We start from the raw sequence: 12,841 nt of genomic DNA, 5'->3' as shown, positions 1-12,841 counted from the left end.
TCGGACATAAAGAAGATGACTAAGAATTTTGAAGAAAAACTAGGCCAAGGGGGCTTCGGTTCTGTTTACAAAGGAAAGCTTCGAAGTGGCCATCTTGTAGCAGTCAAATTGCTCAGAAAATCCGGAGCAAATGGGCAAGACTTCATCAATGAAATAGCAACTATAGGGAGGATCCATCATGTAAACATTGTCGAACTTGTTGGATACTGCGCTGAAAGATCCAAGCGTGCTCTCATTTTTGATTTCATGCCAAATGGTTCCCTTGACAAGCACATCTTCAACCGAGAAAAAACTTCTCCAATGGATTGGGAAATGAAATTTAAGATTGCAGTTGGAGTGGCTCGAGGCATTAAGTATTTGCACCATGGTTGTGACATCCAGATCTTGCATTTTGACATCAAACCTCACAATATACTTCTTGATGATAATTTCGTTCCAAAAATATCAGATTTTGGGCTGGCAAAATTATGCGCCACAAATAAGGAGGCAGTGACATTGACGGCTGCTAGAGGAACCATAGGGTATGTTGCTCCTGAACTTATCAATAGAAGTATTGGTAAAGTGTCTTACAAGGCTGATGTGTATAGCTTTGGAATGTTGTTGATGGAAATGGTAAGTTTAAACAAACACTTGAGACGAAACAATGATGAATCTAGTAAGTATTTCCCAAATTGGATATACGACCACTTGAGCCAAGGTAGGGACATTGACGTTGGAAATGTTGATGAAAATGACAATAGAAACATTGTTCGGAAGATGACTATTGTTGCGTTATGGTGCATACAAATGAGTCCAGATAATCGTCCATCAATGAATAAGGTACTGGATATGTTAGAAGGTGATGTTGAACATCTGCAAATTCCTAATTATCCGTCACAGACAGTGTATATGGATAAAAATGAGGAAGAATGCTGGAATACAGATTCATATGATTCCACATCATTGTTGCATGATAACAATGGTAGGTGCATTATTGAGATAGTTAGCAATGCTTGAATCGGCCTCTCTTGTACAAGTATATTGCTTTTCGTAATCAGAGTGAATTGCCATGCCATTAATTAGTTATGTACTTTTATGGTCTTGTGAATTATATTGATGAATTTATTTAATTCATCTCATATAGTTTTGGCATGTTTTGAGCTAGAGAAAGGGTTTTGAGTTATTTGAAAAGAATTATCACAAGTAGTGAAGATAACTTGTGTATGTACTGCAGCGCTTGTAGTGAATTGTGTGCATAATACAAGTGCGAACTAAATTATACTCCATTCGTCCATGAAAAATAGTTTTATTTCAAAAATAAATTTTTTTTTTCATACTTTACTCACTTTTTCTCCTTCTTCCGTTACCTTTTCTACTCCCTCTCATATTTTTTTTTCTCTTTCTATCTTCTACTTTATTTACCTTTTCTCCCCTTTGAAGTTAATGAAATTTGCATCAGTTTTCCATTCATTTCTACTTCGTAATACAAGAACTGTTTTAGCACAAGTCCTTATCACAAATGTATTTTGTCTTGTTTTTCCATATTATCTATGCCCTCATCATTGCCAAACAATTCACTTGACAAGTACATCTTCAATAGAGAAAAATCCTCTTCATTGGATTGGGATACGAAGTTTAAGATTAAAGTTGAAGTGGCTCGAGGGATCTGGTATTTGCACCATGGTTGTGAAAGCCATGTTGATTTTGATGCAATTAGGCAAATTGAACCGAAGGAGAAGATGGAGCTGCAAAAACCATAACTCTTGAGGAAATTGAAGGAGCTGCCAAAATCAGCCGTGAATCAGGCCTTGAATGTGCATAAATTCAAAGACAAACAATGACATGTAGTTTTTGTGAAATGAGATGTATGTTGTTCACTGCTGGGATGCCAAAAATTACTAATAAATATCTGCAATCTTGAATGACACTCCCAACTATAGATGGCATGGCAGGCTTGACAATTATAGCAGGTTCAGAATATTTGGATATAGAGCTTATGGTCATGTGAAGTTGGGAAAATTTGAAACTGTGAAGTAATGTGTATGATGCTTGGGAGTGGTGCACTGAGAAGGTAAAGCAAAAGGTCATGATCAACAGAAATATGGTCTATGATCACAAAATATGGCATTTCTGAAAGCAAAACATCCAACAATGAAACTGAAGGTCTTGATGATCAAGATGGTGAGGATTTAGTTGGAGGTCACTCAGGTGAATGTGGAGCTCTTGAAAAGACACAGCTGTCAGCCAGATTTTAGTGACTATGATATGTCATTTTTTTCCTATTTTTCATCAACTTTATGCGTTATTTAATATAATTATTCTACGTTTTCTTTGATATGTTTTGACCTTTACTATAAGTCCTTAACTGAAGTCGTTTCTGCCGGCCTGCATGTTTAAATATCGTTGTTCTATAATTTGGATCTTGTTATTGTCGACACAAAATAGTTACTCCATTAAAATATTTCTACAATTTTTACTTATACCATTCTTATTCATTTGAAGAAGATGATTCACTAGTTTACATTCAAGCATGATCACAACTCAGAACAAGCTCATCATCTTCCTCTTCACTTTGATTCTCTCACTCCATTTCTTCTTCCACTCTTCTGATGCAAAGGAATGCAGTCCTTCAGCCTGCGGTGCTATTCGCAATATCAGCTTCCCTTTCCGCATCAAGAGCGACCCCATCCACTGCGGCCATTCCATATATGAACTCACCTGCGAAAACAATGTCACCTTCCTCTATCACAACTCTATCAAATACTTTGTCAAATCCATCAACTACCAAAATTCCACCATCAGGCTGCTTGATGCTTCCATAAACAACGACGACATCTGCTCTTTCCCCATCCATTCCTCATATCTCGAATTCACTACTGGTCTATACTACTATCCAGATCCCGTTCTAAACTTGTCACTTAACTTGATTAGCTGCCCCAGTCCGTTGAACGATACTTCCCTCTTTAAAGACATTACTCAAGATTGCGCCTATAATTTATCACATCCCGGATTTCGTTATGTATACATTGGACATATCATGGCCTCAGAGGTACCACATATGTGTGGAGTAGATCTAATAGTCCTAACATCGTGGCCGGGCATTATGGATGTGACGAATGTTTCACTTTCGGAAATCCATCAGTCTCTCTTGTATGGACTTGATCTTTACTTCTGTTCCACTTGCAGAATTACAATCGTACGGTCATTGTGGGGTACGACACGCTTGCTTATCACAACGACAAATCTTTTCTTTGCATATATTCTAACGCTTTTGGTTCTGTTAAATGCAGAGAAAGTCGGATCTAACTTATTAGGATCTACTCGTAAGGATAAACACTTTGAATTCTAACAATATACTCTCTACATAAATTTATATAACTACCTAATTAATGATTAATTATGCAGGGTTTCTCCTAATTCCTCTGGCCATTCTAGGTGCCTACTTAACATTTTTTTTCTTCTTCATCAATTTTGTCATATCAATCAAGAAGAGATCTAATTTTCTGAAAGATATGTCCAGTTTTCATAATTGCAGGAATAAGCCTTCCTGTGACGATCATCATCGTTATTACTGGGCTATTACTACTCTCTTTTACTCCAGGGATACAAAAATGTAAGAATTTTCAATTTCATTTTTCTGTTAATTAGTCTCTATTAATTTATTTAAATGTAACTTTGTAATTCACAGACTACTACATTCACACTGTGGAAGCAACGAATTACATTACATTCATTGGTATGCTCTCTAAATTTATGTTGTAGTATATAACTATCTCAAATTCAGCAGAGTTTACGTAGTGAGATGACTTTAAATTAATTTCAACACTATTAATCCTTGTATATTGTATATGTGTATTTATGTGTGCAGCCTTTGCCGTGAGTTGTGTGGCAATTATAGGTGCGCACTTAATTTATTAAACGTCTCACATTGGAGAAGATTGATTGATACTAACTCCTAATTTTGTGTCACAAAAAATCTTCAGTTTTATTAACAGCAGCATTAAACCCCCTTCTCATAATCATGGGATCTGGATGTGGAACACTTCTCTTGCTTATTTACATCCACAGCTGTAAGAATCTTTACATTCATTTCTCTTTCTAAGATGCGTAATTTGATCATCATTTCTTGTACTATTGAATTCACTTTTTTTATTATGTATGTATAGCTGGTATATGGCGATATTTTTATTACGTCGTCCCAAATGAAGTTAGTGAACTCGAGTTTCCTGGTGCGCTCTATATTTATGATGAAATATTATAATTTGCATTTGTTTTCCTTTCATTTCTACTTCATGCAAGTTCTTGTTTTAGCACTAGTTTTTTGGCCATATTACTAAATGTACTCGTTCTTGTTTTTCCATGTTATCTCAGTCATCATCTCTGGAATCATCATCTTGGCGCCAAGGATAATCATTGGTCCTTTGATATTTTTGTTTTTGATGAACAAATTCCGAAGAAGGCTTTTGTCCTCTTTCGAGGGAGTAGAGTCATTCCTACAAAGTAACAACAAACTTGCTCCAATTAGATATTCCTATTCGGACATAAAGAAGATGACTAAGAATTTTGAAGATAAACTAGGCCAAGGAGGCTTTGGTTCTGTTTATAAAGGAAAGCTTCGTAGTGGTCATCTTGTAGCAGTCAAATTGCTTGGAAAATCCACAAGAAATGGGCAAGACTTCATCAATGAAATAGCAACTATCGGAAGGATCCATCATGTAAATGTTGTCCAACTTGTTGGATATTGTGCTGAAAGATCCAAGCGTGCTCTTATTTATGATTTCATGCCAAATGGTTCCCTTGACAAGTACATTTTCAATCAAGAAAAAGCATCTTCATTAAGATTGAAGTGGGACATGAAATTTAAGATTGCAGTTCAAGTGGCTCGAGGGATTGAGTACTTGCACCATGGTTGTGACATCCAGATATTACATTTTGACATCAAACCTCATAATATACTTCTTGATGATAAGTTCGTCCCAAAAATATCAGATTTTGGGCTTGCAAAACTATGTGCCGCAAACAAGCAGGCAGTGACATTGACGGCTGCTAGAGGAACTATTGGGTATGTTGCTCCTGAACTTATCAATAGAAGTATTGGTGCAGTGTCTTACAAGGCTGATGTGTATAGCTTCGGGATGTTGTTGATGGAAATAGTAAACTTAAATAAAGACTTGACAAGGAACAATGATGAATCTAGTAAGTATTTTCCAAACTGGATATACGACCACTTGAACGAAGGTAGGAACATTGACACTGGAAATATTGATGAAAATGATGATAGAAACATTGGTCGGAAGATGACTATTGTCGCGTTATGGTGCATACAAATGTGTTCAGACAATCGTCCATCAATGAATAAGGTGTTGGAGATGTTAGAAGGTGATGCCGAACATTTGAAGATCCCTAATTACCCAGCGTATATGGCAGGATATGAGAAAAAAAACTGGGTTACGCCTACAGATTCAAATGTTTCCTTATCATTGTTGCATGATAACAATGATAGCAATATTATTGAGATTATTAGTAATGCTTGAAATATTTGTTGTTTCATCTATTTTTACATTAGAATAAGGTTCCACTAGTTGTGTATTTGTGATATGTTCATAATCGTATGTAACATGAAGTGAACTACCATATTACTATCAGTTAGTTATTTGCTTCCATATTAAGGAATTCTTTATTCGTCCCATATATAAATAGGGTATTAATTGGTGTGAGAGGTTTAACAACCCCCTTTTATGCCAATCATGTATAGCAATGCTTGGTACCTTATCCAGTTTAAAATTATAAAATAATATAAATATAATTATAAGTTGTAGTAACAAATTACAATGATATTATCTTAATTTGGCAATGAATTTCAAAATGTACAGAGTTAAGAGTATGTGCTAATTACCTTTTTGGTGGTGAATTATAGTTAAAAAGTTATTAATTCACAACTGTAAATATTTTTGGTGGTGAATTACTGAAATTTTTTTTTTCATTAATTTTGATAGAAGAATATGAAAGATGTATTTTATGGGATCAATAATTATATTTCATAGTGCCAAAAAGAAAATTAATGCGACGAAAATTTCAACACGGAGTTATAAATGTTGATGATACAGACGCGTAGCCCCAGCCCGATGGGGGGCAGCCGGAGGCGATCGGATAGGTCGATGAGGACAGCGGCGACAATGAGGAAGTCGGAAGGGAGGAACCGCGACGGTCGACGAGGCGCGCTGGGTTTCCTGGTTCAAAGATTATGTTTCGCATTAGTTAGATTTATTTTAGGTTTTTGGTATTTTTTATTTTTATTATTTTCGTATCTTTTATTTTGGAACTTCTAAGTCGAGTCCGATTCGGGTTTTCTTGTTGGTTCTTTCCCAAATCGAATTGAGTCGAACCAAACCTAGCGTCCTTAGTATTATAAATAGGGGGTTATGTACGTTGAAACATCAAGAAAGCAATACAACAGAATTTTCCTACTTTTCGTACTTTAATTTTTCGCAAGTTCATCTCGTCAAACCCTAATTGACCGAGAACCCTAGGCTGCTCGACGGGAGGATCCCCCGAACGAACCTAACCCTTCTCCGACAACTTCGCGCTGCCGAAACCGATACGAGTACCCTCGTATCATCTGGTGATTTCACTAGCTCTCTTCCTTCCGCAATTATCCTCTCCGACCATGTCCACCAGCAATTCACGCATAGGTCACACCGAGGCGATCAGCGTAACCCTAGCACCGCAGACGTCAAGCTTGGATCCGAAACAACCAGCGGTTGATCTGGCCTCGCAGATGGTACAGCTGATGGCGGCAATCACCGAGCTGACATCGCGTATGGATGTGTCCTCCTTTCATCCGCCGGAGTCAACGTTCGTCGATCGGCCCAAACCAGCGCTGCCATTCTCCGTGGCCTACACAGCGCCACCCATTCCTTATATCCCGACACTATCAGTAGGAGTCTCGACGATGGATCATTCCAGGCCGCCGCCTGCCTCCGCCGGGTGTTCGCAAACCCTAGGCATGGCCGCCGCTGGCTCGGCGAACCCTTATGCGTTCCCGGAATTTGGAAGTACGACGGTCGGCCCTTCTCGGCAGCCGCAATCTGTTCCTCAGTCGTGACATCATAACATGGCGGATCATCACTCGTTGGACCACATACCAATTTCCCGTCCACAAATGGTGAGTGCATCCTCTTGTTAGGGCCCACCACTCCTGACTGGGCAATTTGGGACGTTTCCCCCGGATCAGAGACCGCACACGATCAAGATGGAATCCCCGCAGTTCGATGGCACGGAGGTTAATAACTGGATTCGTGGAATCCAGTTTTATTTCGATCACGTGGGCACACCGGAGGCACATCGTTTGCACTATGTCATTATGCTATTTGAACCGGTCATCGCTAACTGGATTTGGAATTACTGCGACAGCCACGAGTTTGTGCCATGGCATGAATTCTTGGATGACGTGTGCCATCGGTTTAACCCTCAGTGCTACGTCAGCCATGTTGGCCTCCTCAAGAAGCTGCAGCAGACAGACACTGTATCTGAATACCAGCTAGCTTTTAAGAAATTACAAAACAAGGTTGTAGGTGTTCCTGATCATATTTTACTCGACTTGTATGTTGCCGAACTGAAACAACCAATCCAGGACGAGGTCCTCCTTCACCGCCCGACATCGCTGGCCGCGGCAATCGCGCTGGCAGTACAGCTTGCTGCCTGCACACTTGAGTTGGCCCAGCTGCCGGCCCCTTTTTCCCGTCGCCAGTGGTAGCCGCGGGACAACTGCCAGTCTACAGCAGCACCGTCCGCGGGCTCCATCAGCAAGGCATCGCCAGCTCCAGTTGGCAAACCTGTTCCGCGCACCCAGGACTCGGGTACCCCTATCATTCGTCTCTCTGCAGTAGATAAGGCTGAGCGCAGGAGGCAGGGCATATGTTTCTACTGTCCGGAAAAATGGGCAGTTGGCCATGTTTGCAAGCACCGATTTCTGGCATATATGGGTATCAACGAGGATGAGGATGATCCGGTTGACCTCCCTGAGGACTACATTCCGGAGGAAGTAATATCAGTAGACTTGTCCCACTTATTGGCAATGGATGTGCGTCGTTGATCTAAGTCTCCTAATCTCTCGGGGCGTAATCGGGTCCGAACCTGTGTCTGCTTTGGTTGATACCGGGAGCTCTCACGATTTCCTACACCCTCCGATCACAGAAAAGCTCCGCCTCCCCTTGACTGCCATCAAACCGTTCCGGGTTTACGTTGGAAACGGTGAATCCCTTTTGTGCTCTCATATGTGCATGTGCACCCGTCTAACGATGCAAGGGACACATTTTTCTATTGACTTGCACGTCCTCCCAGTTCACGGTCCAGACGTTATTTTGGGAATGGATTGGTTGGAATTCCTCGGCCGGGTCCCCACTGACTTTGTTACGAAGTCTATGGAGTTTGTCTGCAACAATGAACTGATCGTCCTCTCCGGCACGACGGCGGGGCCATCTCAACTGTCGCTGACCTCGTTCGCATCCTTGATGGCGCATTCGTCCGTGTTCGAGTTGTATGAGTTGATTGAAACGATGCCCCAATCCGATTCTGACCCGCAGCTGTCGGGGGTCGAGTTTCCCTTGGATTTGCAGCCGGCAGTCGCGGAGGTCCTCGCCAAGCATGTGACAGTTTTTCAGCTTCCTAACGGGCTACCACCGAGCCCAGTTTGACCACCGGATCCACCTTTTGCCCAACTCCAAACCAGTGAACGTCCGCCCTTACAGGTATCCTTACTTCCAGAAGAATGAAATTGAAAAACAAGTTAAGGACATGTTGGATCAGGGAGTAATTCAATGCAGCCAGAGCCCTTTCTCTTCTCTGGTCCTGCTGGTTCGCAAGAAGGATAGTACTTTTCGGTTATGCATCGATTACAGAGCCCTAAATAAAGCAACTGTGTCGGATCACTTCCTAATTCCTACGGCAGACGAGCTGTTTGATGAATTAGGAGACGCTCGTTTCTTCACTAAATTGGATCTCCGTTCGGGCTACCACCAAATCCGGATGCATGAGTCGGACACTTACAAGATGGCTTTCCGCACTCACGACAGACATTTTGAGTTCCTCGTTATGCCTTTAGGCTTCACGAACGCCCCGTCAACATTTCAATCTGCCGTGAATTGCATATTTCAACCCGACTTTGGACTCCGGTTTGGGTCGAGATGGATGCAGCAGCAGTGGTCGCGGTGTTCACTTCAGGACGCGGGGGAGCAGCGGATGTGAGACATCACATGGCTCGCATTCGTACTTTGCTCTCATAGCTGCAGGTTAGGTTCTCTCATATCTATAGAGTGGGCAACCGGGCAACCGATTTTCTGGCAGGTAGGGGGGTCCAGACCCCTGCCATCACCTTCTATGACGCGGATTCAGTGCCTCAGTATTTGAAGTCGCTCGTGAGGATGTACCAGTTGGGCTATCCGAACTTTAGATTCAGATATCGAGATGGATGACTTCTACACTTGGTTCGTGGCTTTGATTTATAGTTTTTATTTTCCCTTTGGATATGGCCAATCCTTGGTCACCATCCTTGTGCTTATCACGTTTCTTATGTTACTTTTCTCTTTAGTTCTATCGATTGTTAGATGGGTAGTACCCGGTCTGTGGGGATACCATAGTAGCTTTGTTAGCTCTTGTGATTTGTATCTCTTGTGCGGACCAAGTCACTTTTTGGACTTGGTTAATGTATGTCTCTTTGATGTTTTGATATATACAAGTTGGGGGTCTGCCTAACCCCCCCCCCCCACCGTGATGGTGTTTGAGGGAAAAAAAACCCGACTTTGGACTCCCACCTCTCCCACATCGATCAGGTTTTGTCAATTTTGGAGACTCACCGCTTCTTTGTTAAGTTATCCAAATGCTCCTTCTGCAGCACGACGATGGATTACTTGGGGCACCTCATCTCCGACGGGAATCTTAAGGCTGACCCCGTCAAGATTGAGGCCATGCTCCCCTGGCCTACGCCGACGTCGGTAAAACAGCTAAGGGGTTTTCTGGGTCTCACGGGATACTATCGTCGATTCGTCTCACTATGCGATGATTGCGGCTCCTCTCACTGACCTGCTCAAGAAAGAATCCTTCGCTTGGTACCCGCGACAGCAGACAGCTTCGAGGCATTTAAGAAGACCATGATGAGGCATCGGTTCTCCACCTTCCGGATTTCTCACAGACCTTTTATTTGGAGACCGACGCCTGCGACACTGGCATCGGGGCACTCCTTATGCAAAATGGTCACCCATTGGCCTTCTTCAGTAAGAAACTAGGTCCTCGTCGCAGAAGTGCCTCCACCTATCACAATGAATTGTATGCTATCGTGGAGGCAGTACATAAAATGGCGCCAATATCTGTTGGGTCGGGAGTTTGTGATTCGAAGTGATCAGAAGAGCTTGTCGGAACTCCCGCAGCAGGTCATCCAGACGCCGGAACAACACCTATATGTTCGCAAGTTGATGGGTTATAAATTCACAATTGAGTATAAATCGGGCGCCGCGAATTGGGTCGTCGACGCACTGTCATGCAGAGACGAAGAGCCAGATGTCGATGCAGCCCTCTTCACGGCTCTTGCTCATCCCATGCCTGACTTAGTGCGTCTTTTGAAAGAGGAGACGACGGTTGCACCAGATTTGTGCGAGTTGCGTCGCCAGATTGAGGACGACACAACAGATCCTAAATTTTCCTTGAGCGATGGCTTGATTTATTGGGGCAGGCGCGTGATGGTGAGCAAGGATTCGGCCTTGCGCGATGCTTTGTTATACGAACACCATAGCACGCCTCAGGCAGGCCATCCCGGGTTCTAGCGGGCTCTACGTAGGTTGAACACCTTCTTCTTCCACTGGCCAAGTATGCGAAGGGACGTGAAGGCTTTTGTGGCCGCATGTGTGACTTGCCAGACGACGAAGTATTCCACGCAAAAGCCGGATGGTCTACTCCAACCACTTCCCATCCCAACACAGGTCTGGGAGGATGTTTCGATGGACTTTATTGTGGGGTTACCGCTCTCAAAATGGTATACGACGATTATGGGGGTGGTGGATCGTCTATCAAAATATGCGCACTTTGCCGCCCTGCCGGCCCGGTTTGATGCGATGCGGGTCGCTCGTCTATTCATTGATACGATGGTGAAGCATCACGGTTTTCCTAAAACTCTTGTTTCTAACGTTGATCCATTTTTTTGGGAGATATTCGGCGGGACTTGCTCCGTCTTAGCGGCAATAAACTTCATTTCTCAACTGCTTATCATCCACAATCCGATGGTCAAACGGAGGTCCGCAACCGGGGGTTAGAATAATATTTGCGTGCTTTCATGGCAGATCGTCTGACCAAATGGGCGAATTTTCTTCCTTGGGCAGAACTCTCTCTTAACTGCTTCCACAATGAGAGCATCGGCACCACTCCATTTCGTGCCCTCTATGGCCGCGAGCCTCCAGCCCTCGTCGATGTACAGCCGACAGCAGGCAGATTCCGGGATGAGCCAGCAGTAGGTGAATTGATTGAGCAGCGGTCAAGGCTGCTGGTGGAGTTGAGAAAGAACTTAGAACGCGCCCAGCAGAGGAAGCACGCGACCACCAATAAGCATAGTCGTGACGTCCAGTTTCAAGTTGGTGATAAGGTCCTCCTTAAGCTGCAACAATATAGGCAACACTCCGCCGCAAGGCCACTTTCTGCAAAGCTGGCTCAACGGTATTATGGCCCTTTCATAGTCCTGGAGAAAATCAGGCCAGTGGCTTATCGTCTTCAATTACACGAGGGGGCGCGAATTCATGACGTGTTCCATGTGAGTTTGCTTCAGCCGTTAGTGGAAGGTGGTTCTGCCGTCACACTCGGGAATCTTCCAAAGGAGTTTGTAGGGTGCCGTTCGGTTGTGTTCCCGTTAAAGATTTTGGACCGAAGGACTGCACTTCAGGGGGGAAATGCACTTGAGCAGTTATTGGTGCAGTGGTCCGGCGAAGATGAGTCGTCGGCAACATGGGAGCCGCTTGCTACGATCGCCCTCCGTTTTCCGACGCTCCTTGAGGACAAGGACGTTCTTATCAGGGAGGGGGTTGATACGGACGCATTGCCCCAGCACGGTGGGGGGCTGCCGGAGGCGATCGGAGAGCTCGATGAGGACAGCGGCGACGATGAGGAAGTCGCAAGGGAGGAACCGCAACGGTCGACGAGGCGCGCTGGGAAACCCGCGTGGTTCAAAGATTATGTTTCGCATTAGTTAGATTTATTTTAGATTTTTGGTATTATTTTTATTATTTTTATTATTTTCGTGTCTTTTATTTTGGAACTTCTAAGTCGAGTTCGTTTCGGGTTTTCTTGTTGGTTCTTTCCCGAATCGAATTGAGTCGAACCAAACCTAGGGTCCTTAGTATTATAAATAGGGGGTTATGTACGTTGAAACATCAAGAAATCAATACAACATAATTTTCCTACTTTTCGTACTTTAATTTTTCGCAAGTTCATCTCGTCAAACCCTAATTGACCGAGAACCCTAGGCTGCTCGACGGGAGGATCCCGCGAACGAACCTAACCCTTCTCCGGCGACTTCGCGCTGCCGGAACCGATACGAGTACCCTCGTATCAGTTGATGTATGGGTTTGTAGACTTCTCTGCACTTAACTATCTATCATCATTAACTTACTTTGAAAAATCAATCGTCATTGAATTACATACTGTATAGAGGTTTTGACTATTTTAATGAAGTCGATGGGTCGGTTATTGATGCTTTTGAGCATTTATTTTGTAATTCATTTTTGGATAGAAGATGGGATATATATTTCAGTAAATTGTGCCACAATAGCTGACCATAAATTAGTTTTTAGTTTATTTGTAAACTAATGTAATCAAATAAATA

The 12,841-nt window shown here is 43.0% G+C and overlaps 2 protein-coding genes across 2 annotated transcripts; both read left to right on the top strand.

The window, feature by feature from the left end:
* On the top strand, nt 1-996 carry LOC121779144 (rust resistance kinase Lr10-like). The gene has a single exon (XM_042176478.1). The coding sequence runs from the start codon at nt 16-18 to the stop codon at nt 994-996; it is 981 nt and encodes a 326-aa protein (XP_042032412.1). The 5' UTR covers nt 1-15.
* Nucleotides 997-4,394: 3,398 nt separating this feature from the next.
* On the top strand, nt 4,395-5,513 carry LOC121779143 (rust resistance kinase Lr10-like). The gene has a single exon (XM_042176477.1). The coding sequence runs from the start codon at nt 4,419-4,421 to the stop codon at nt 5,511-5,513; it is 1,095 nt and encodes a 364-aa protein (XP_042032411.1). The 5' UTR covers nt 4,395-4,418.
* Nucleotides 5,514-12,841: the final 7,328 nt, after the last annotated feature.

This window comes from Salvia splendens, chromosome 19 (genome assembly GCF_004379255.2).
Source record: "Salvia splendens isolate huo1 chromosome 19, SspV2, whole genome shotgun sequence".
In the NCBI taxonomy this organism is placed as follows: Eukaryota; Viridiplantae; Streptophyta; class Magnoliopsida; order Lamiales; family Lamiaceae; genus Salvia; species Salvia splendens.
Note: the sequence above shows the minus strand (reverse complement) of the source record. Positions and strands in the feature narration are given on the sequence as shown.

Coding starts and splice junctions, on each gene's coding strand:
- LOC121779143 (XM_042176477.1), top strand. CDS start 4,419: ATGAACAAATTCCGAAGAAGGCTTTTGTCCTCTTTCGAGGGAGTAGAG.
- LOC121779144 (XM_042176478.1), top strand. CDS start 16: ATGACTAAGAATTTTGAAGAAAAACTAGGCCAAGGGGGCTTCGGTTCT.